Genomic DNA, 25363 nt, shown 5'->3' on the forward strand with positions numbered 1-25363 from the left:
TCACATCTTCAGGTGGTTGGGTGCAGAAGGTGAGGCTGGAACCCACAGAGGAGAGCAAAAATTATTAGAGCCTCTTGTATGGTCTCAGCTGAGCAGTGCATCCTTTCTTCCCTCCTGTTTTTGCACGTGACAAAAGGATAAAGTGCAGCTAGAGATGGATGCCAAAATGGAGAGAATACTGCAAGCACACAGCATCTTGTCACAGGTTATAAACCTTGTTCAGTTGACTATGATGCTTGAAGAAATAAACTGCTGATAACTAAAATTTGTAATGCAAATACTGTCTCCTGGTTAATAATCTTGAGATTACAGAGCGTTTATTTCAAAAAGCGCTTGTGGTAGGTTTTAGGGAGCTATATAGAGAGAGTGAGGGTACATAGTTGCTCACTGTTACGTGGTAGCAGCATGTATTTTATCCTAGAGGTTTTGTCTTCAAGAAGGATCCTTTTTAATGCACACAATATTGAAGTGTTAAATCATTAAGAACTGCTTGAAACAAGTCCTGTTTTCTTTCAAAATATACATGGGAGATAAAACCTAAATAAACCTTAGGTGTGTGTACTGGGAATTGTCCTAAGTAAGGTTTAGGATGGTAAAGATGAAGATAGAAACTATGACAATTTTGATCTTTATTTGCAAAACATTTTAAAAAAATCCCACCATTCCAGATTTTGGATAGGAAAAAAATATTAATAGTATATGCATTAATAGACAATAGCATTTTATGAAAACAATGAATAGGAAGTGTGTAAGTTATAGATAAAAGAGAAAAAAAAAAGATGCAATAGTACTACTTAATTTCAGATAATTAGATGTGCAAGCATTACGTGGCTGTGTGAGCACTGACTAATTAAGAGGGTCAAGAACTCAGGGCTCTGTTTATTTTTGTCCTCTCCCTTCTTGAGCATTTCTGCTTCCCTGCCTTCTGTCCATGCTGGGCTGGCTTTTTAATGTGCAAAACAAATGATAGTTAAGCTGATGCTATAAAGATAATGGTTGTTTTCATGTATCTTGAAAAGAGAAAGCAGTGGCTGATATAATGGGGTGCTTGATATGTAAGATGCTGTTTAAGTTGTGGTTATTATTAAAAAAAACAGTTTTTGTATGTCATGAAATTTATTCACATTTTTTCCTAAGTTGTGCACATTCATGATAAATGATATTCGTAAATATATTCCTCTTTGTGATACCCATTCCCTCATCAAAAAATAATTTAGATTGTGTAGTAACACTAGTATGGGTTATAAAAATACTTTTTACAGTCCTGATATATTAATAGTGCTAATTCTTGGAAACCATTAAATTTTCAGGGTCTGTGGATTGCAAAATGAGTTTTGGTTGCATTAATAGCAGGAGATAAATGGGTGATTTTGAAATGATTGGGGGAGAATAAGTGACAGTGAAGTCTAGTTTTAATGTTGTTTTTTTCTTATGGTGTGAAACTCAGGACTTTAATCCCAGCATATTCTGCTTTCTTCTTTAATTGTGTTAAATGTTACCATGCATCTAATTGTATGAAAGACTGGGAATATTTTAAAGGCCAAGTGAAATTTTTTCCTGTTTGTCTCTTGCAGTGAATAATCAATAGGTTGTTTGATTTTTTTCCAGATAACCTTTTTCATGCTGCTGTCTGCAGTGTGTGTAATGCTGAACTTGGCTGGTTCCATTCTCTCTTGTCAGAACGCTCAGCTGGTAAAGTCCCTGGAAGGATGTCAGTTGGTGAGTAATGAAAAACAAGTCTTTACTATAAAGGTCAATGGATTCTATTTTTCATTTGTTTGCATTTTCTATACATATTGTTTTAATTTTCAAAATTGTATGCGTTAACTAGAGCTGTCTATAAAACCTGCAAGGGCAAATCCTGCTGGGAAAAGTTGGAGAATTGAAATGCTACCATCTTTACAATATTTTGTCTCCCCCAAAAGTAGATTTTAATATTTGTTTATTAATGTCGTGTTATAAATGAGTCTTAAACACAATATGCAGAATTAAGTCTGGATCAAAGCAATGCTGTCATTACCATTTGATGCCAGCAACATCAAGATTTCATCCAGTACCTCCCGCAGTCAGTGTATTTCCTGGATGTAATAGGTGATCTGATTCTTTTTGCAGGTGTAAATTGATATTTTACTTGTCATCTGAATTATTAAAAAAAAAACCAAGCAAATATATGTTTGATTTTGTTAAAAAGCATAATAATAACAAAAAAGTTATGGTATGCTGTGAATTATTAAAAGGTACAGTATACCTTAACTGCTTACGCTTCCATCCTGAGAAAAAAGTACGTTTATGTTAAATTCTAAAACAGTTAAAGTTGTCTATAGAAGTATATTCATTTCCCAAATCACTGATCTAAAGATAAAATACTGACTTTTTCCGTAAATTGAGCAGCAAATGACATGAAATTATAAAATCTATGAGGGGACTGGAGGATGTGTATGGACATGCATCAGTGCTTCTTTAAGCATTTAATCTGGCTGACAGGAGACCAAATTATTATCAGCTGCATGAGTGTGCATCCATAGGATTCATTAACTATTAGGTATATGTGAACATACGCTTTTACCAACCCACGTTCTTTGGTCAGGCMCCAAAACTTGGCTTTGAATGGTAAAGGGAAGGGACATTTTTAACCTAGATGCCAGCAGATGACTACACAATCAGCATGATGCACATCTGCACCTCTTCAGCTGCGGTTTTCTCTTTCCCTTTAACAGTTTTCTCTTCATTAAAACCTTTGTTTTATATTTGCTTATATTGTATGAAATAAAAGTATACTTAGATAATACAAAATCTTCCAGTAAACACATCAAAAGTCGTATTAAAAACAAAATTAAAAAGAAAAAAAAGAAACTGTTCTGGCTTAAGCTGTCACATGCTTTGTGTTTTGTAGCCAGTTTTGGTTTGCAGTTTTCCAAGGCTGTGGTTCCAGTTTTCAGGCCGTATTCTGTATTCCTTTCAGCCTCCTGTTTATCCTGCTCTTTGTTTCCCAGGGCAGGACTACAGTACCATCACTAAGGTACTCTGGAAAATAGGAGATATCATCCTCAGCTTTCTGTAGCATTGGTGTTTTCTAGGTCTGATTAGACTTTATAGAAGCAGAGGGAAGGAGCAAGAGTGTGTGGAAAACCAGAAGTGACCAGAGAGATGAAAGGAAGATTTTCTCTGTAGAATACTTGGTTTGAGAAACTCTTGACCAACAAAGTTCCTGGTTCATATTTTAATGGACAGCTGGGGCTGTGCCACTGAGGAGGAACATGGTGGAATCTGGAGCTCTTCAAGCATTCTGCACTGCTGAGTGCTCTGGGAAAAGAGCTTGTGTCATTGTTTGTGTCTTTCTTTTTTTCATCCCACAAGGGAAGAAAAAAAAAAAAGAATGTCATAGGTATTTTTTGTGAAGGATCTGGGTCTCACTAATTTGTCTTGATATGTTTTCTTCTATATTAAGATTATTTAAAAATGAATTTTAGGGGTTATGTTTATATCAGAACTTCCCATGAAGACTTACGGAAATGTTTGTGCATCAGCATGGTTGAATAAATAGTGTTCCAAAATAAATAATATCTTAACTATGTAATGACTGTGTTTCTTTTCTATGAAAGTATAATGCAAGTACTACATATACAGTGCTAAAATTTAGGGAAATCTTGAAAGTAGAATATATTTGCCTGAGACAGTTTCACAGTTCTGAGCACACTTTTGTTTGTTTGTTTTTATGTGATAATTAGTTAAATTTACTAGTTGACCTTGTTCCTGATAGAAATCCTGCCTTACAGAAGAGCATGAATGAGATGTGTTGATGGTGTAATTATCTAGTTATGAATAGGTTCATAGGATGATTCAGGTTGGAAGGGACCTCAGGGAAGTAGTTGATTCCTCAAGATTAGAGAGATTGTGTGCCAGAATGGCATACACACTAGAATAGCTTGGAGAAAAATAGCTTTAACATTGCAGATGCATCCTGTAAGTGGAATTTTAGTATTTATATATGTAAATTAGGATCGTATTGAAGGGAAAAGGGCTAGACATTGTACCATGTAGCATTATACAGTGGCAAACATTTCTTTTCCAAACCARATACTGAGTTTGATCGTTAGCTGCCTAGAAGAATGAACTTCCTGTAGTCGGGKTAGTGAACTTATTCTTTTCATTGTTATGCTATTAGGCATATTTTGTCCTCCTTTTATTTTGGAAAAGTAGTTGAGAGTTAAAAACAAGAAGTGATTTGCTGAGGGACTCTTAGAAAAATTTTGATAGAATGCAAGGGTAAGTTGTTACCTAATCCTTAATTATTACCTTACTAAACTTTTATCTTCCTTGTTTTTTATTTATGGCTGAAATTGCGTAGTAGATCTGTCATTCTTGGTGAATGTCACCTATGGCAAGAAGGAACAGATTAAAAGCAAGCCACAGGATGTGTGTAAGTTCCTATTGAGAAGCCTTGGTAGCTTCATGGAAGTACCTGGAATCATAAGTGCTCGCGTTGCTGTAATCCGTGTTGCTAGTTACACACTAGGTATTCGAATTATAATTGATGGCGGTTATGTTTGAAGTAAAGGTCACAATTTAATTTTAAAAGAAGTCTCTGAAAACATATGAAAAGACAGACGCAGTGTTCCCATATTTTTCTGAAAGTGTAATTGCTTTGGGAGCCATGTGTCTGCGCGGTTTCTCAGTGCCCCAGGAGAGGAGACAGGAGGCAGCTGTGCCCTCAGTTTGCAGGGCTGATGCTCCCTCCCTGCTTGGAGGCTGGAGCCGGTCCTGGCAAGTGCAGACACAGCCTATTCTTGCTGCCCTGCTAAGTTACTAGCTATGTAGCTCTCTTGAATTTGTGGCTTCGTCTGAGACCATTTAAAATCCCTAAAAGATGTAATCTCTAATCTTGTTTGAGCAGTGCAGAGGAACTGGAAATTCTTTACTGTAGCTACAGTACATCCTTTGGTATCCCAGGCAAATGAACAGATGTAATTATTGTCATTTGCAAATACTAATTTCCAGTCATAAGGAAAGAAATGTAAAGATCTGCTCGAATTATGAAGTGAGTTTAGAGAGATCTAGAGAGCCCAATATTTGCATATAACGCGTGATTAACCAAACCACCTTAAGTCTCGTAACTGCTCATAGCAGGTTAAATCAAGGATCTGAATATGCCTATTAAATGTGGGATGAAGCTGTAAAATAAAGTTACTGGCACAGCTTCAAAACAGTGTATTGTGACATGGAGATCAGTGCTCGGGCAGTGACCAGTTCATCGTAGTGAGTATCCTGGGACTTCATTTTAGACATCTGCTCTGCTGGTTAGTATGGGGCGTTCTGTGTTTTCAAGTAATGCTGTCTTGGTGCGTCTGTCCTTTCAGATAGCATCAGAACCCTTGGAAGGGAATGCTGTTGGAGTGTTGCAGCTTTTAAGAGATTACTCTTGAGTAGTGAATATGTGGTTAAATATAGATATGTGATTCTAGCTGTTTTGTATTTTTAACCTCAGTTGGTAATTTTGGTTTGGGCATAGAAGAAACAGAGTAATTGTATTGTTATAAGAAAAATGCATAAAATGTAAACTATTCATATTCTTCAAATTGTTTTTCAAAAAGGTGAGGGAGGCTAGAAGGACAAAAATGTAAACCTGTTGGAAAAATATTCACTAAATATGCTCACAAATGTCATTTCTATTTCTGTTCTTTCATAAAACTTATTTACCTTCTGCACTGGAAAATTAGCATAGATAAAGGTCAGGTTCATTAAAATGAAAAGAATGGAAACTGAGATTGTTCTGTCTGCTTGGATATTTACATACCAAATTACTACACTAATATAAATGCAAACTTAATGCAAATTTAAAATGAGCATATTGGAATCTATTCAATGGTGTACAGTGATAATTCTGAGCTTATCATCATTTAATGTCTAAATTATTTTTGAATTATAGCTCTTCAGAAGTGTTCAAGAATAGGTAAGGGTTGGGAAGGAATAAGAGAATGCTGTGATAATCATTTCACTTATGGAGAAAATATTGATTAGTTTCTCTGTGTGTGATGAATTTGAATGTTGTTAGTTTTAGAGCTCATTTCTGGAGAGCAGGACTCTTTGGTCCTAAATATGGTCCTAAAGGGCATAGGTAGCTGAAACAGCCTGGATAAGGCATGTTGCATTTCCTGTTAGTGCGTCTGTGATTGAAGGGCATGCAATGCATAATCTTGGAATAAAGTTTAACTCAAGTTATGTTTTCTGATGGCTTTGAGAACATTTAGAAATATTTAGCTATTATGTTTTATAATTTCTGTTTTTCTTGCTTTATTCTAAAGTAGAAATTATAGTTTGTTGATTAGAGTAGAAAGAGGAGCTGTTTTTTTTTTCTTTTTTTTTAAAAAAGAAATGTGGGTAGTTGTTTTTCCTTTTTTACATTGAACAGGATTTTTTTTGCCTGTGTTTTAAAGTAGTTAACGTGTGTAGAGTCCAAAATTTCAAACGATGATACTGACGTTGAGTAGAGTACATATGGGCATTTCTAAGTTATAATAAACAAACAATTAATCTCCCAGATTGGAGTGAACCACTGTTTTTGCTCTTGAATGTTGGCAAGAAAAGGAAAGCAACTTGATAAAGCTTTCTGAAGTATCTCAAAGCCTACAAGTCCAGTGCAGGGTGGTTTCATCTGTGCTAAGACACCTGCAGTACCTGGATGGAATTTAATAAACTGTTACAGGTGAAGAGAATCTAATTTTGCACATTTTGTTATATTACTGTAGTAGAAAGGAGTGTATATGTTCAGTAAGTCTAAAGTTTTTGGTATTTTTGTGCAAACTTTTGCGATCCTCTGCTGTGTAAAAGGTTTTAGGGAGGTTGATTGCTTTGGAAGTAACTGCTGCTTTTTGGCAAGGTGAAATATATGTAAAAGAATGATGCTCTGTGCCTGAGCTCTGCCAAGCAAGCAAGGTAGAAGCTAACACAGCTGAGGCAGGTGAAGGGGGGCGCTGCTGAAGGTGCTGCTCGCTGGTCTGAGGCCACCAAAAGCCAACCCTGCCCTCTTAGTCCCCGCACCCATGGAGCGCCACCACTTACTTGTGCCACTCCATGCATCTGGAATCCACACAGGGACCTGTTTGGGAGGTCTAATGTGGACTAAATCTAAACCAACCCCTCCATACCGCCAAAAAAAAAAGGTTAGTTTTGGCAAGGTTTGGGTCCCTGTGTGCTGAATTGTTTGTCTCCGCAGCGCACATGTGAGCRCAGCGGTAGGGCAGGGGCTGGAGCGGGAGAGCCGGGCTCCCCTTTCCGCCTCAGCAGTAGAASGAGCTCCTCAGCTTTTGTGCTGCTCTCCGCTCCTGGAGCCAGAGCTAGCAAAGGTGTGGCCTCACAGAAACGGTGCACACCAGGGCAAATTGTTAAAAGCTCTACCMAAATGTACATGTCGTGTAAAATAATATTTGTTTTGCACACTGATTGCCAGTTTTCTGGGTTTTTTGATTATACTGCGCTTTGTAAGATACCGCTGTGTTTTGCAAGGGCATTCATGTCAACAATTTTAACAATATTTAGGAACTGAATTAAAAGGTCAGTTACAGGGCAACCCAACGCTGGAAAGCATCTGTCAGAATTCATGGAGACTCTTTGAGATGGGGTTTATTTTGAAGAGGAAGCTATTTTTGAAAACTATGTTTTCAGCCTTTGTTTGTGACACCCGCACATTGCATGAGATGAAAGTTGACCTGGGATCTGTGTTTTGTGTTAGGAAATATCAGACACATCCCATCAGGAGTCAGGACAATCTTTCATCGAACAGGAACAGCATGAATCAGAGAGTAAATGTTCTTGCAGGAGGCAGTTTTTTCTGAAGTGTATTTTCCTTGTTATAGAAACTTTTTACCAGCTAAGATGTTATTGATTTTGCTTTACATTTGATGGCAATACAGCAGGAATGCTGTAGCTTTCTGACCGCTGAATTTGACACAGCTCTAAATTCAAAGTGCAAGTTCCAGACTCTGTCTGAAGCATTTGTCTCAACCCTCAACACTGATTCTGACAGTCCCAGAGGGCCTCAAGGGCAAGACCTCCCCTCTGGTGTTGAGCAGTTTGTGCTTTCCATCAGTTTTAAGAGCTGAGCGTGTATTTGGATTTTGCTCGGGTCTTTCTAAGGAGAGAGTACTAAAAGCAGACAGGAATTGGAGGGGGATGGCAAAGGGATGGGAGGCCTGTCTTAAACTGTTAATGCARTTTTTTGATTAGTAATGCCATTCAGGAGTAAACAAAGCAGATTCAGATTAGATTTTTTTTATGATGTTTGTTACTTATAAATTTAAAATGCYCTTTTCTTGTGGAAGATCATATAACATGGTCATTCAAATCTCTTGCACGCTACCCAGCTTTTCTGCATCCCTCTTTGCTTGGGGGATACAGGGGTCACTCAGGATGTCTGACTGGCACATGGAGTCTCTGATTCAGTAGGCAATTTCTCACACGTGCCAGTCTTGCTGTGGTTGTTGGAGTATAGAATCCAAGGGATTGATACCTCTAAGGTGATAGCCTAAGAAACTACCACATAATATTAATTTAGTTCAATGTTGACTTTGGTTGAGTTGCAATTGTTGAGCTAGAGGGAAGTAAAGCATTAAAAACCAAAATTAGAACTAAAAAAAAAAAAAAAAAAAAAAAAAAAAAAAAAAAAAAAAAGACTAAAATGAAGCGGAGAAAGCACAGAAATGCATAATTGATAAAACTGAAAACAGTGACAGTGCATTTTAACATGCTTAATAAAAGCATGTATGGAGTTAAATTTTGAGTTGAAAAGTCTTTGTTGGAAGGGAACAAAAGAAGAGTYTTTTTTTTTTTTTTAATGAGGAGGTCAGAATTAATATAGACAATGTAACTCTGCACTTGTGATAATAACATTCCTGTGGAGTTATATGGGATTATTTTAGAAYCACTCATAAAAAACTTAATTTTCCTTTAATTTTCTTTAATTTCAACAAATCATCAGGGTTCAAGTATATTCAGCAAAGCACACTAATGAAAGTCTTTAAAGAAATAGATGCTTAATGCTTTTTAAATCCTCAAAAGAAAGAGCTACTAATTAAAGATAAAAATTTTTTGAGTTCAAAGACATTAAATGCTTACTGTACTGAAAAGATTTGCACATAGGAAAATATAGACCAGACTTTTTTCAAAGTGAAAAATATGAAATGAGACATACTCAATAGTCAAGATTGTCATAAAAAGTGTAAACATCCTAAAAACTGTTGAAAAGTGTGTTTCTGTTGGCTTAATCTTTCTCTGACTGTTTTTTTCCTTCCCCAGATTAAGTTCGACAGTGATGGTGTCTGTGTTTGCTGTGAAATGCAGCACCAAACATCAGGCTGCAGTAACCTGGGAGAAACACTGAAACTGAACCCTCTGCGAGAGTGTAATGTTGTGAGGTTGACCCTAAAGGTGTGTTATGAGAAGCTTCAACGGTTCGTTTTGGTTTTAAATATTGAGTATGGTAATAAGACAGAAAYGTGTGGTGAGATGTGCACTCTCTTACATGCAAAAAGTTAAAATGTCTCCTGACAGAAATTAATGCTGCTGTGCATGCAAAGGTCCTGTGTTATACACTTAGTTATCTGTATTTGTGTAGGGTAACTAYTGTGATAGCGTTTGTTTAAGAAACACAGGTTATATTTGATTATGGCAGACTCAKATTCCAGGAAGTAAAAAAAGGTATCGTTCCTGTGAAAAGAAATAAGAAGTATGAGCAGAATGTTCTTCATGTAAAGCTATGTTGAGGRAGGATGGTAAGTGTTCCTTTGAGTTAGTGCTGGAATCATACTTATGGACTGGTCTATTAGAAGTTACTGTTATTAGAAGAATAAATCCTATAGTGTTTTGTGTTATATCTATCCAGATAAAGAATGAAGAACAAATAATACAGTATGATTCAATTATATCCTGATGTAATCGCCAACAAATTTCTTCACTTAATTGTCATCGAGCCCACAAGGGTTGGTGTTACATTGCTTTGGAAGACAGAAAAGAAACCCTAAAAGAATTGGCCAGAGAAAAGAACCTTGAGTACCACATGGTCATTAGCTTTGTTTAATTTAATGATAAAAAGTAAGCATCTAAGGCTCTCAATTTCCAAGTATAAATTTTAATAAAGTTAATGATCTCTAGAAGAATACTCYAGTGACATTCAATCAAATAAGGAGTTTAGAGGTTTACACTGTAAAGGGGGTCTGAAATCTGAGTTACATTTTCGTATCTGAAGCAGTATTTCAGAACAGCTGGAAACACTAATAACACATATAGCCTGTCAGATATTGTTCCCAGTCAAACAGGACAAAGAAAAAGTAACTATAGTCACCACTCTTGTTCAAGTCTTGCTCAGTTTGTCTTTGCTCACACGTTCTGCACGGTCTGTATTGAGTAGATATTTATTTACGGTCCCTTTGAAAAATACAGCTTTTTTGTGTTATGTCTGCTGTGATTTGAATCATCTCTTTGCTCCTTTGTAAATCCATATCTACCTCTTGCTTCCAAAGCCTGAATGAACTAACCAAATTTTTAACTGGGGGCACAAGAAATACCGCTCTCTATGATCATCCATATACTTGCATGTAGTTTTCTCTTTTTTCACTCAGTGTATATATATGTGTGTGTGTGTGTGTGTGTGTGTTTGTGTGTAAGTGTGTGTATGTGTGTGTGTGTGTGTGTGTATATATACATATATACATACACACAAAAATGTACATGACCATTGTTTGTAAGAAGAGACTGAATATTGGGTTTGTGAGATTAATGTTAATTTTCTGTGGTTGTTTAATACTGTGATTTCAGCACAGATATTGACCTCAATTGGTCACTAATGGTAAGTTTTTTTGCTTTCCTCTTCATACTCAGGGTCAATATTGCATGATGCTGAAAGCTGTCAGTGTCTCAGAATCCAGATTTAAACAATAATCACACACTTCTGGCACAGCTCTGTCCTTATATTCAGAAGTTGCTTTGATAGGGTTCAGTTCAAGCCAAATTAAGGTAAAAACAAGTAGTATCTATTTATAAAATCAATAAAGAATTAGAAAGGTCCAGTAAGATRCAAGTGTTCAGAAATAATATAATGACCAGAGATGTGATAGACTTAAGGTGTTGTTTCACCAGCATAAATTGAATCTGCTCTTCTGGAAAATTGCCACCAAAAGCAGCAGTTCTGTCTCTAGCTGTTTCTTCCTGCTGAGCCTCATGTGTTGGATTTAGTATCCGTGTGGTCATAAGATGAATCATTTCCATGACCCAGTCTGATCCAAAACCCAGCAGCATGCCCAGTCCTTTCACTGAACAGGAATGGCACTGAGCTTTATGCTTTCTTCTCTTATGTAGATCCATTTTGGGGATTATTGAAATTTAAAGTCTCCGGCTTTCTTCCACCATGATGCCAGAAGCAGGGGCACCTTCCTGCCTGCCACTGCTTATTCTTTGTCCTCTGTTGTGCCCGCTCTTCCTTTGAACCAGCCCTGGCATTCCCCCAACTGCGTGTTGAGCCAATTCAAACTGCTAACTTGGCAGTAAACTCTTTTCTATTCACTTGTTATTTTTTCCTTAATTTTCTGCCTAACAGTTGCTCTTGCCAAGAGCCAACCCCAATTCCTGCATCCCATTTCCTGCTCGGAGCTGCTCACTTGAGCTGCTGCTTCCCCTGTGCCAGCTTGGGGCCCACCTGACCTGTCAGGGAGCAAATTGGTGTCAGCCACTCGACATCCTGCAGGTGCCATGTAAACATGTCCATTGACATCAGGGCTTCACATAAACGTGTGCATCTTGCTGGCCCCTCTGGACTAGCGGCTACCCTGAGCGGTGTCACGAGTGCAGGCGATGGGGGATTCAGCAGAACTCTGGTTTAGGGAGGTTTATGACCAAAAATATAATTTGAGGCCAGCATAAGGGCTTTACAAGTGTGCTGGAGGATACTGTGATACAAGGAAATTTGTTTCAGGACACACCTTTTGAGATTTAATGATACATGAAAAAAAAAAAAAAACTAAGATAGCAAGATAAATCGGAAATCCCTTGTCCCTTGCCGCTTAGAGCTCACATATGCATACCTTATGGACACCTTATGGACAGATTTTTTTTTTCTCAATATGGTAAGAACTGTGAAAGTAGAATCGGAGCTGAAACATGATGTTACAGAAAAATGCATTTTACTTCATGTCATATGGAAGGCTCTGTCTTGCAATTAATTGAACCTTACAGAAATTTAAATTTGAAAGGACCTAATATGAAACTTCTTGGATATAACATAAAAGGAGTATTATTTAAGTGATATTAAGTAAGATTAATTAAATAAAATTTTAGACTCATGTAAAATAGTGTACTGTATTGCACTTATACTTTAAACCATAAATCTGTTTGATGAAACATTAACTATTTCTGTGTTTGCTGTTTAAAGTATATGTGAAACACATRCAGTTCAGAACTGATTCTTGTGTGTGCAGACTGTATTCCTACTCCTATGACAGCTAATTTACTTACTGTTTCTCAGACATATCCATTTAGAACAACTGAAGTTATAATTTGAGCTAAAAAGATTGTTGTCCTCTCACACAGAGAGTCATTTCATGGGTGAAAAACCTTTACTGCTCATTATCTCTTTTCAGGCTATAGTGTTACAGGCAGTGAAGCACTGTAATTGAAGCCAATCAAGGAGAAAGTAAATTGTCTTTACAGAATTGCAAAAGTGAGACTAGTTTTAGCCATTGATCAGTGTGGATTTTTAGATCCGCATGTTTATGGCTACTGATCAGAGAGCTCTTCTTACACATTGACTTTTTTTAGTAACTCCTTTGGTTGTGTATTGAATGAACTCTCAAAAGGGCAAGGAAGTTAAGATAYTCCAAGACTCTGAATCTTTTATTTCCATAAAAAACCAATCTACTGAGGAATCAAAATTGGAGTGTTTCACAGAGTTCAATAAAAAGTTAGCAATTCAATAGAATTGTACAGGCTAGATCTATTAAGAAGTACTAGGTTTATTTTCTTTAGCTTAGGTTTTGGTAATACGAATAAAAGCTAAAACTATTTTAAATATCGTAAACAAAGAAATAATCAAGGACAAAATATTAATCTGTGCTTCTTTTCTTCTATAACAATCTTGGCCTTTCAGTGTCCAGGAAACATAACTAAATTTGAGCATTGTAATTGTTGCAAGTACAACTGCTGTGCAGTTGTGTGGAAGGACAGTGGAAGTTTTGAAGTGTTGCCAGTTTGATAAGTCACTTCTTTCTGCAGGGAAGAAACTGTAAGGAAAGGACTGTAGGGAAAGGAAATAAAAAATCTGATGATTACAAGCAAGGGATTTTTTTTTTTAATTATACCATTACTATAAATACTTCATTTTTAATTCACATTCCTTTTTTTTTTCTTTTAATTCTGCTTTGTAAACAGAAGTACTTGTTACTGTTTTAAATGCAATGAAACAAAAACAAACACTTGGCAATATGCACTTACTTCATCAGCACACATTAAAATGCCTAGATGCTGTCCCTGCTTTTCTGCTTTACCTGAAAACATATTTCTTTGATTGTGTTTGAGATGCATAGAATATCTAATATAGGATGCAGTCCTCAATTTCACACTAGCTTTTCCATTGACTTTTAAACACAAGCAGTACCATAATTACTGGATTTCAGATATTGAAAGTAGTGAAATTGCTATATGTATTTTTTTTACAAGAGGTCTTTTTCATAGTATAATTCTAGTGATAGCTGTGGCTTGGAGTCTGTGTTGTGACAGCAGCAATTTGTGTTTTGCCAGGGAAGTGGAGGACTTTAAATTTTAATATAGCAAAGAAAATGTCTAATGGCCAATGAATTGCTGATGTGTTGACAGGAAGGGAAGTTTGCTTCTATAATTGTTCCTTTGCTGATTGGATCAAGAGAAAATATTACAGGTTGAATGAATTCCACATGGCTAATTAAGATCATATTAAATTAATAATGACTAACAATGTTTTTATAAAATCTGCTAAAATTATTTGCTGTCATTTGTGCCCCGGAGGTAGGAGGTGACATTCTGCTACCTATCTTTCCCTAGGACCTGTTGTTCAGTGTGTGCGCTCTCAATATCATCTCCACCATCGTCTGTGCTTTGGCAACAGCAATGTGCTGCATGCAGATGGTTTCTTCTGATCTCCTGCAAATGGTGAGTTTGAGCGACAGCACGTGGCCATGTCCAATGTCACGCGTTTCCCTAAATTATATGTCCTCATTTGTAGCTACATGTTGCTTTTACGCTCCTGCCTATTTATGTGTCTATGTGTGTGTGAACATGTTTGTGTGCAAGGGTGTATTTTATCTGATTGCATAACACAGTGTACAGATGAGTGTTATGAATACCTGCTCTGTATAAAGGGTTAACAGAGACTTACTTTAACTGCAGATATAYGTACTCTCTTTAATTTAGTCGTGATGAGGTTTTGTTAGCAGTTGTCGTATGACACTCCGTGCTCGGATGGCAGTGAATGACGCTGATCAGACTCGGGAACTTTCAGAGCAAAAAACAGAGTTTCTTCTGAACTTTCTGAGTTAAGAAACAACAAGACATGCCACTATTTTGTACCCTCACAGACCAGATGCCAGGTATTTTGGATATCAGGATAGCAGATAAAGTGAAACTGTTGCTCAGGACTGAACATCTTCCTTATTTACTGCTTCCATGACAGTCACRCTCCTTATTAATAAATCAGTGGTGTTTGAAGTTGTTAAATGCTCACAGCCCCTCTTCAAGCTCTTCAAGTCCTTATAGCCTGGCAGGTTTTGGGTGTTGAGAGCGCTCAGCAGCTGCTCTTGTGTCATTTGGTAACGTATCATCTATGACCTCTTACAAATAATTGGTGCTTGCRTAACTAAAAAAGGAATGATATTGGCATTAAGAGGAAACAGAGAGCAGACAGCTTGGGGGAGAGTCCCCTTTTCAGGTGAGCTGCAAGTACTGCTTTTTCTCAGTGTTTTATTTTCTGGGAATATTACAAACTACTTGCATTGTATTACATTTTAGTTCCCTTTAGTTTTGTACTGGCAAAAGGATAAATCTTGAGATTGGTTTCTTTTCAGAAACCAGGTTGAAATTTGATTTACACTAGAAGTCAAAATAAAACTTTAAATACTTAATCATATTCTTTAAAAATAAAAAAAGATAAAATACTTATCTTAATAACTACCCTTATTTTTTAATGTATTTTATAGATTTACCTATATTAAGAAAATTTTGCTGAAATTTTTACATATCTTATCATACAAAATTGCCAGTTGGAGATTGAGAATGATTTAGGTTCTAATTTCTGAATAAAACTATTGGAATCTGAATTCTGATAGTTAGATGTTATTCTGGAAGAAAGAAGTTGAAAACAGGAAGGGATAAGAAAGATAAGAAAGTGTATGGGTTTTTTTTTTCTTTTAACATGTACATTTTCATTTCTGCAATATTTCAGGTTAGCATGTGACACAAGACTAAATGGACCACTCAGGGCTTTCAGTTTTTCTGGCTGAGCAAAAAAATATATTTTTCTAGGTTGCTGCTGCTTGTGATATGACAAAATTTTAATGTACAGTATTTTTTTTTTTCTCCTCACGTCCCTTTTTCTATCATTAAGAATATATGGTTGCTGTGGGAAAACAATCTAACATATTTTTCCCAATTGTATTGAAGCTTTAAGAGTAAATGGAAAGATACAATAATTATAGATTGCAGTTTTTGCATATTTTATTGCTTTGGACAGTTTAAGACTGCACTTCATTACAGGGCTTCCCAGAATTTCTCTTTCCAAGCATAAACCCCTCTTGCAGGTTAATGTGAATCAAATCAGATTACGTAAAGCTTCTGTAATGTGAGGAAACATCCCTTAATAAGTAAAGTGTCACTTCCATGTTACTCCAGTTATTGCTGAGGGCAGATTTCAGTTTTCATCTTGTGTGATGCCTCCTACTGCATTAATACTCAATACTGCCAGGTAAAGTGTGAAGTTCACCTGTTCCCTCCTTGTTTCCCTTCAAAGTTGCTCATTCAGTGCTTGTCTTAGAGGAGCAGGCACTGAGAGCAGTCGGTGCTTTCTGATTTTATCACCATCACGGCTCATCGTGTTACATGATATCCGAAACAAGCTGTTGTTTTGTAAAGGAAATAATGTAATGATGACACATGCAAGCTGCAACATTTAATTACTGTTTTCATCAGCTATAATGATAACTCAGTGTGTCACTAACTGACTTGACAGGCTGCATACATTGCTAAAATCCATACACAAATATTTAACAAATCCTTTGTGTACTGTTGCATTTAAGTTACACAGTACAGTCATATTGCGTCATCTATGAATTTAAATTTGTTGATCAGAGTGGGGCAAAAGGCCTCACTAATTTGTGTGTTTGGAAGAAACTACTTTTTAAATAGAGAAATTGCTTTTGGATATGTGTATATATAGAGAGATTTTAACATATGTATTTATGTATCTATACCAGTATATATCAATATATATAAAGACTGAGGTTGCGCAGTAGCTCATGGCTTTGAAAAACTTCTAAAGAAAGAAGACTTTATAGAATATATTTTTAATGTTAACATGAAGTTTTAAAATAATTTCTGGAGATTCAGAAWAAAATGAAGGCAATTAGATGATTCAAGCAGTGAACATTTTGACAGGAGTTGAACTTGTWAAAGGTTTAAATGTCAAACAGCTCTTACCTCTCTGTATGACTTTATTCTCATTCTGCACATCATCTTAAAATACTTGGTTCAATATATTTATCTATTACATTTCAGTATGTCCTAACATATAAAAAAAGACAAAAAGAGAAATTACAAGCATTACATTGAGTTCTCAAGTTGCTCCCCCAGCTTTTCTTCTTTTTTTTTTTTTCAAGAACACTTGCAAACTTTTATTTTGTTCTATAAAATAAGTCTCTAATTAGTTTTTCTAATTCTGAGTTTTATAGTCTGTCCACTAGCACAATTCCCTTTTAATTTTTTCTCAGGCAACAGTAGGTAATCATTTCCATTCATATTGCTAAGAGATTATAAGCCTGTCTAGAGTATCAACTGAAGTTACTTTGAAAGAAAACAATGAAATTTATGGTCTGTGTTACTATACGTGCGTCAGCTGGAAKAACAATAGGATAGATGAATTATCTCAGTTCTGAGTACTGAGAATGTTTTCTCAATTGTGTTACTGTATGTGTTTGTAATTGAAATAGGCTTTTCTGGTTTAATGTAAGAGTTGTAACAATGGGTCAGTTTTAAGTTAACCTTACTAGTTTTAACATTTGGAGGTTTTGAAGAAATACATTGCCGTCTTACACTATCAATTACTATTAGTTAAATGGAACGTTATTCCCTCATCAGATTTCTCGAGATTTATACCAGTGTAAATGATAGATTTTTTTTCACCTAAGAAAAACTGGAATGGAAACTGAACAGAATGAGTACTTTGCAGTGCCCTACAGTATACAAAGCTGTTGACTGAGACCRTTGCTATTTTTCAGCAGGGTGGGTTTTCTGTTTGAATTGCTGTAGCTTTTTTCCCACTAGAAGATGATTTTTTGGCAGCCCGAATTGTGATATGTTTGCACAGAAGACTTAATGTGCCCCTCATATTTGGTCTGTATAGGTTTCAGAACACTTACAGACGCACTTTCTTTGGGAGCACCATCTAGCAGCCTGTGCTTTTACATGAAGCTCAGCGCCTGTTTGCAACTTCTATCTTTTCAAAAGAGATGAGGCACTTGGATTTTCTTAATTGCTCTTTTAATCTACGGTAAGTCATTACGGTGGCTAGAAACGAGACAAGCTCCTGTTGTTTTGAAATCTTCTCCTTCCAAAGCCAGGGGGAGACAATAGAGTCAGCGATGGCTGCATGAGATAAAAGTCAGGGTTTTGCCTATCCTGCACTTGTCCAGATTKTTTGAAACTACACAGCGCTGGTGGCAATGCTGCGGTTCCTAAACACATGTAGAGTTGATGCTCTTCTTTAGAAACATTTATTAAGTGCCATGGTGTATGTAGAGTATAAGTCAATTACCATTTTCTTTCACAATGCATTTAAATGTCTCTTATAAATGAAGAAAAAATGCATATCAGAGTAAAAAATCGTGAAGAAATCAAAATGTTCCTTTACCTCTTCTAAATCCACAGTGAGATTAATTTAATTCACATTAGTTCAATGTACTGAACTAATATTTTGTTATATAAAAAGAATATTTTTGTTACTCTACAGAAGAATTCTATTTAAGATTTTTCTACATTTATCTAGTATTTCTATTAAGAGACTCAAATATTTGAGTACACAAGCACCTGACTGCAGAGAATAGCTTTTCTATCCTATTCCAGTGTATCAGGTTGAAATAACTCTTGTGTGTGTGTGTGTGTGTGTGTGTGCGTGTGTGTGTGTTGAAATAAGCTTCTTTTTTTTTTAACCAAAAAAAAAATCTGACTTTAAATTCAAATGAGAAATGACTATTAAATATTAAAATATTTAATGACTGTCATTAAGTATTTTAATATTTAAGTTAACTTAAATATTAACTAATATTTAAATGTTACATTTTAGGGGCACAAATCTCACTAGGTTTGGGTGTAGCCCAGGTGGCAGCCCATTTAAAAGCACTATGCATTTCCTCCCACCTCAACTGAAAAGTATGGTAGAAACCTTTGGCATAGGTAAGCTCATAATATTTTTAGAAAATGTACTGTTCTCCATTTTGCATTCTTTTGCTAGATTAAAAAATATTTGGCAATACTAAAAATACGGAATATTAAATTCACAATATTAAAGATGTAGTGTCAAGGAAGAGTACCTATGGGCTAAAAGCTACTGGCTTATGATAGTTATAGCATCAGCAATTAGAAAAGATGTAGAAAATACTCTTTCAAAGAAAAGAAAAAAAGGAGAAGAGAACCTGTCCAAGAGGAGGACAGTTACTTAAAAAAGACAGTACTGCAGACTCAGGTGTATTACAAACAACTTTTACATTAGATAAGATGCCAATATTTAATTATATGCAATTAAAATATTTTATTTCCCATCCCCAAGAATTGAGAGATTTTTAGAAATGGTATATGAAGAATAGCATGTGGATAATGATCCCTGGAGTGTCTAAACGGATTACTTCAAAGCTATAGAGTAAATGTATTAATGCGATRTGGAAGGCAAATGTAATTACATACAGATATGAGAAAATACTCGAGATAAGGAGATTCCCGYAGGGTGCTCTTCCCAACTCACATATGGCAGTTGCAGTTTGGGATATGTTGTAGCTGTTAACTCATGGTTCCTAGCCCTSTGGCATTTCCATGGCATCAACGTGCTGAGCAGCTGTAAGGCCTGTAGACTGCTAGGTGTCTGTGTTTGGTAGGAGTTGTCTTTACTCAGAAGTGCTCGCCATGTATTCCTAGCCTCCCAGATCCTAGCTGCAAGGACTTGCACACTGCCCCAAACCAGGTAGCTTTTTCTTTAGGGAAGTCTATTTACAGTCTTTATCTGCTGTTTCTTCAGTTCATTAATTGATTCTCCTCCAACAACTTCTCCTTGCACATTTGATACTCCCAACATAAATAAGCCTCGATCATTCCTGTCACTTCAGTGACCAATATTTGGAAGAACTCTGAGTGAAGGGCTGGAAAACTAGTCTGACAATAAATAGAAAGGGAGCTTTGTGGTCTTAATACTTTTTGTTTATTGGTGTTTATTTCATCTTGAAAAGCTAAAAATTAAGAGAGAAAAAAGTTCTTTTAATTCCATAAAGCACTGCCTTCCCTGGTGCAAAGTGGGAACCTATGCTTTCTGCTGCAGGTGCTAAGTTTGCTGAGTAGGCCACTGGAGTCCCATCCTACCTGGCTGCCTGTGCGGTGTTCTCACTCAAACAGACTCCAAGCATAACTTCATTTTCAGAAGATTACTGGTAATAATTTGAATGTCAAATTTCAGTCCTGAGGTTGACTATTTCCTAAACAGTCAACTGTATTTTATTGTTTGATTTCAAAAAATGCCTAGCATCCAACAGATCCAGGCAGTCAGAGTAAATATTGAGTRTTTGGGATTTCCAAAGCCAGGACATACCTACTTCTACTTAATGTTCAAAATAATTATTGATAACTTGAAGATTACATAGTGTTCTTAACAGGGTTGGCTAAAATTGTGCAACCTCCTGTTTGTCCTTGTCTGCAAGAATTTTCTCTCTGTTGCTTCTGCCGTCACCAGTGGTTCAATCCCAACACACATCTAGGAGAGCTTCTTTGAGAGTTGTTCTAGAGTGTGAACTGTAGATTTTGAAACGGCATTGAATGCAGCTTGTCCTCATCTGTTCTTGTGACCAAACAGACTGTCCCCACTTTTGGTTTTAGCAGTTCGTGTTGCTCTGTCCTACTTCCCACTTCCTGTTCTGAGACTGTTTGGTGACAACTGTCCTGTTAGCACAAAGGGTCCCGTGTGTGTCTTTCCTTGTGAAGGCCCCTGTCACTGTTCCTGTGCCCGGGCCAGCTCCATGGGCTCTTTGCGTTTCCTCCTTGTGTCTTTGTGTGTGTCTCCTCTGGAGACTGCAGTAAGTGTTTGCGCGGCCCTGGCCAGCCYGCACTCTTCAAGCCTGACTCTTCAAGCTGTTTAAATGTACTTCAGTATAGGAAGCCTGAGCTTTGCAGGCTTGAATAAGACATAGGAAGTATAGAATAAGATATGATTTAATTCTCACTTAATAGCTTTCTCAATGTTTTTTCAAGGATGCCTGTTCTTTGTGATAATCCCTTATATTTGATATTGCTTCATTTCCTGTTAGTCTACCTCTTACAGCCTCTTTTAATTTAATTTCTGTGCCTTCCAGCAGGATGATATCACACAGGTAAACTGTTATTTATAAAAAAAACAACCCCCCAATATGTGCATCTTTCATCTCCATTTGCCACCCATTTTCAGCATTGGTATCAGTGTTCATTGCCATGCCGTGTGCTCAGAGTAAAGGGTCTTGAAAAGGCTSCAAGTGATGCCACTGTTGGACTGAATTGGATCTAAACAGTAGGGTACTTTCCTTCCAGAATCACCCCGCTACCCCAAAAACCTTTTCCCTGCTATCACAACCCACAAATACTTCACCGTAAAGTTGTGTTCTGTGTTAACAGCTGTGTTGGTGGAAAGTTAAAATATTGCACCCTATGTAGGTCTGAGGGAAATGAGCTTGAGGGAACTTGAGAGCTGSAGCTGCTTCTATTCCTCTATAAGCCAGAACTAGGCTTGTGGCAGAATATGGAAATAGGCCGGGGAAGGGAAAGGCTGTTGGAAAAGAAAATTGCTCAGCRTCCAAACTGCAAAGATGATCCAAATCTTCAAATGTACTAGGAAAATGAGTTTATTCCTGAATTTGGTGGAAGCGAATAGAATACAAAATGTGAGGTTCATTATATAAATAAATTTGTTTTCGTTATGAGTTAGACTTTCCTGTAGTTTTCAGGCTAATCTGGTGGGTTCAAGTTGAAGTAATTGAGTTTAAATTCTGAGTGATTTAAATTTTGTTACTGGCACTATATAGATATTTCATCTTTAGCTTCATAGAAGATTCATCATCCCAAATACTTTGAAGAAAGACTGATAATCATATCATTCATGGCAGTTCGGCAGTTAACAATTAATGCTCACGTACTATTACAGTTTGGAAGCAGTCATTGGAAATATAGGTGAATTCAGAGTAACCTTAAAATGTACATTTATTTCTTAAGAGAAACCAGTAGAAATATTTTCAGGGGTTCAGGACTCCCGAATTGCCTCTTATATGATGGTCAGCACTTCCCGGTATAAGATTTGTTATGTAGTTAAGAGTAAATCAAGATCATGTCTTTGGTTCCTGTGCCATCATAGACTACAAGGGCTGAAATGAGTCAATAGGCTGTAGGATACGATGATACAGTAATATGCTGCAGAGGAAGCTCTTTATTTAGTAGTTACTCATGAAACATCTCCAGAGRGTCAATTAGTAAGCAGCTCGCAGTTCATTTTCACAAACCATTGAAACCAGTCTTCCTGACTCTGTTGTGTTGTGTTATTGACCTTTGAACCAATGTACATAGAGTGTGGTTAATACAACAAAGACGTAACTCAGCCTTCTAAATGCCAAAGGCCAAGCCCATCAAGGTGGGCAAGGGAGCCACAGGATGGACCCAGTGTGATTGTGATGAAGTTGAAGCTCTTGCTCGCAGACTTGTTGAGTTTGGGAGTTTCTGATATCAACTGGATGAGAAGGATTTCTTGATGCCACTGCCATGCTCAAGGCTGATTAGGCTCCCATCAAGCCTGGCAGCTGTTCTCAGCAATTACTRCTTTTTCCTTTTCAGAATAGTTTTTTCCTTTTGTTTTTGGGATGTTTATATGGAAAAATAATTTTCTTAGCACCAACATTAAAACATTTGTAACACATGCCGTGTTGGTATCAACATAAATATTTGTTAAGAATATACATTTTGTAAACAGTGAAAAATAGATGGGATATTAATAGCTACTATATTCAAAATTTAATGAACATATGGCAGCTTACCTCTGGTTTGCTTTTGGGGGCTTTTTTTTTTCTTTAATATACGGCAATTTCAGATAGAAAACACAACCATGCAAATAGTTATTTCAATGATTATATTTAGGGTTTCTCAATTATGAAAATACACCTGATTATGTAAGGCTGTAATCAAGTTCTATTTTAAGGTTAATGTGTTTTTTGAGACACTTTAATTTGAAATGACTTAGATTCTTTATCYTAAAAGTAACTGACTTCAAGGCCCAGGTTCCTCGGTATCTTCAGTAAAACTTCATTTTATATTTTACCAGCTTAAGAGTCCTCACTGATGTCAAGTAATCTTATGCTTTCAATAAGATTGTTTCATTTCGGTAGGGATATTAATGAAATTGGACATTGGTCAGGAGTGCCAAAACTAGCCTTTTATTAGAATTCTTTGTGTTGATGATGTTGCTCCTACCAGCATAAGGAACTTGAGCTCTGCCTTTGCAGTTTCTGCCACAGAGGCCACATTCTTCCCACCATGACTGTATGACTCCACATGGGACTATCCTGCACCAAACCCTGGACTTTGATGAGTTCATACCGCCAATACCGCCGCCGCCGTACTACCCGCCGGAATACACCTGCACGCCGGTCATAGAGGCACAGAGGTGACTCTCCTTCCCTATAGGCACGCTCAGCCTGTAGTTCTGGGATACAGGCTAAGAAGCTTTTTCAAAGATTATGAAATGGTCTCCTTCACTTAAGTCAGGTGCTGCTTTTCCAGGGAGATTACATATATTTTTCACAAACTTGTTAGGACACATAGAAATACTTATTTTTGTTAAAACCCCAGTGCAAGCACTGCTGTGATGGAGAAGTGGCTGAACGTAGCTAACAAGGATAACAATACTTGAGCATAAAGCAGGGATCAGCTTATAGGTAATCCTTTCACAATTGTTAACATTATACACTTGAAGGTGAATGTGAGATTCATTTTCTAGTGAAATCATTGAAGTTAATGTGTGTTATTATGGAGCAGTGAAGGACAAAAATGACTGCAAAGCAGATTTGTACAACTCGCTGGTATCCAAAATGAAATACAGTTTTTAAAGCTGCTCTGTAGTTTAAGGTTTCATTTTGCTCATCTTTCTTGAGAGTGTATTGGCTTTGAATTCAGAGAAAACTCTATGTAAATGTGGTGTGAATTCATAGCTTACCAAATAAAGCCAATGCAATATTTTTAATAATGAAGTTTGTTTGTGTTTTTGAACAGAGGTTTCCATTTGGACTTCACTCATTCCCCGTTCAGTGCATTATACGAAGTCACCATTAACAGCCCCGGAATCTTGTATCCAGCCGAGCTGCCCCCTCCTTACGAGGCAGTGATTGGAGAGACGCCTGCTAGTCAGGTAAGGACAGCTGAGAGAAAGCCTGTACCTAAGCTCCAAGTCTTCATAATGCAAATCAGTTTGACATTATTTTAATGATCTAAAATAATTGTGGAGTTAATTGCTTTGAGGAGTTAATTTGTGCTTTGAGGAATCAACCGTTAGGAAATATTTATGTTCTTTAAAACAGTTTTCATACCCTTCTCTTTAAGGGTTTAATTGATAATACAGGTTTTCTAATGCTGGGCAAATACTTACGTAAGTAATAACATTTCAGCTGAAACGGTCTATTAAAAACTTGTATGATACGGTACTGTCACTAACAAAACCTATGAGAATGGATTGGTACCACTTTGAAGCATGGATTTTTTTTCTTTATTTGAAAAGAATAGTGATGAGCTGAAAGGAGATTACACTTCTTGGCTCATGTAGGTAATAAAAAATGTAAATTAGTAAAAAGGAAGATAGCTAGGTGTCTTGTGACAAGTAATGCTAATTAGCTTCTGTATGTTTTTGCATGTGTGTGTATAGCATAGAGCTCATGGGAACTTACTGTGTGATTTGAGCAAAGATAATTACAAATTCCTGTATTAAACTACGATATGTAGGTAGAACATGAACTTGAAAATTCTTAACAAAAATCTCTATAAATAAACTAGTAATCTTAAATACACACATTTAAATTTAAATAAATGTTTGCTGTTGTACAAAGGAAGATTTATTTGTGACAGTTTACAAAATGCTTGAGAAAAGGGCAGTGTTGAGATGCACATTCCCAGGTAKAAACATAATCTAAGAACTCCAAGATATAGCTGACTGTCTGACTTTGATTGTATTTCTTTAGCTTTATCCCTTGTCTTCTGGCATGCCCTCTGCCCCTGCCACATGCAGCCATGTGAGAGCCTACACATTGCTTTATCTCCCCATTTATTTGGTGATAATAAAACAAACCAGTATAAACTCTTCACAAGTTGCTGAAAAGCAGAATTAGTTTCCAGGTCATCTGCTTTCTAAAATGCTTTTTACAGAAGAGCTGTCCAATTTTCTTTATATTAACTCAGAGAAATCTGCAAGCTGTGGAGAAGTTGATAGTTTTGGTGATTAAGAAAGTAGTGGCAAAAATGATTTAAATTACACTTGTTTGGGGAGGTGGCAGGAAGTGAAGTATCACGTCTGTGGTAAGAATTATATTATGTGAGGGTTAGAAAAGTTTCTAATTATACTTGAGTATAAAATCACTTTGAGCACCAGCATGTGACAAAAAATATGACATAATAAACCATAAATTAAAGCAGCAAAGTAATGCTCTTGCCAGGAAAGTCTGAGCTTTAGTAAGTGCATGTAGTGACTGTTCCTCTTTGGCACCTGGGGTCGGTGTTAGTGCCTGCCTATTGCTCTCTGCACACCTGCCTTCCAGAAGAGCCTCCTCGACTGTGAGTGAAAATGGGTGGTTAATTTTAATTAAAGTGATGATATTCGATC

At 36.6% G+C, this 25363-nt stretch overlaps 1 protein-coding gene across 1 annotated transcript in view; it reads left to right on the forward strand.

Annotated features, from left to right (window-relative positions):
- The window catches only part of FAM189A1 (family with sequence similarity 189 member A1), a 59898-nt gene that overhangs the window by 22888 nt on the left and 11647 nt on the right, over positions 1–25363 (forward strand). The window contains exons 2-7 of the mRNA XM_026052364.1: positions 1609–1719; positions 9292–9423; positions 14062–14169; positions 20835–20852; positions 23001–23161; positions 23767–23902. Of these exons, the coding sequence (XP_025908149.1) occupies positions 1621–1719; positions 9292–9423; positions 14062–14169; positions 20835–20852; positions 23001–23161; positions 23767–23902 (654 nt within the window). The 5' untranslated portion in view covers positions 1609–1620. The remainder of the gene's footprint in view (positions 1–1608; positions 1720–9291; positions 9424–14061; positions 14170–20834; positions 20853–23000; positions 23162–23766; positions 23903–25363) is intronic.

This window comes from Nothoprocta perdicaria, unplaced genomic scaffold, assembly GCF_003342845.1.
Source record: "Nothoprocta perdicaria isolate Ctin4 unplaced genomic scaffold, notPer1 scaffold_113, whole genome shotgun sequence".
Taxonomy (NCBI): Eukaryota; Metazoa; Chordata; class Aves; order Tinamiformes; family Tinamidae; genus Nothoprocta; species Nothoprocta perdicaria.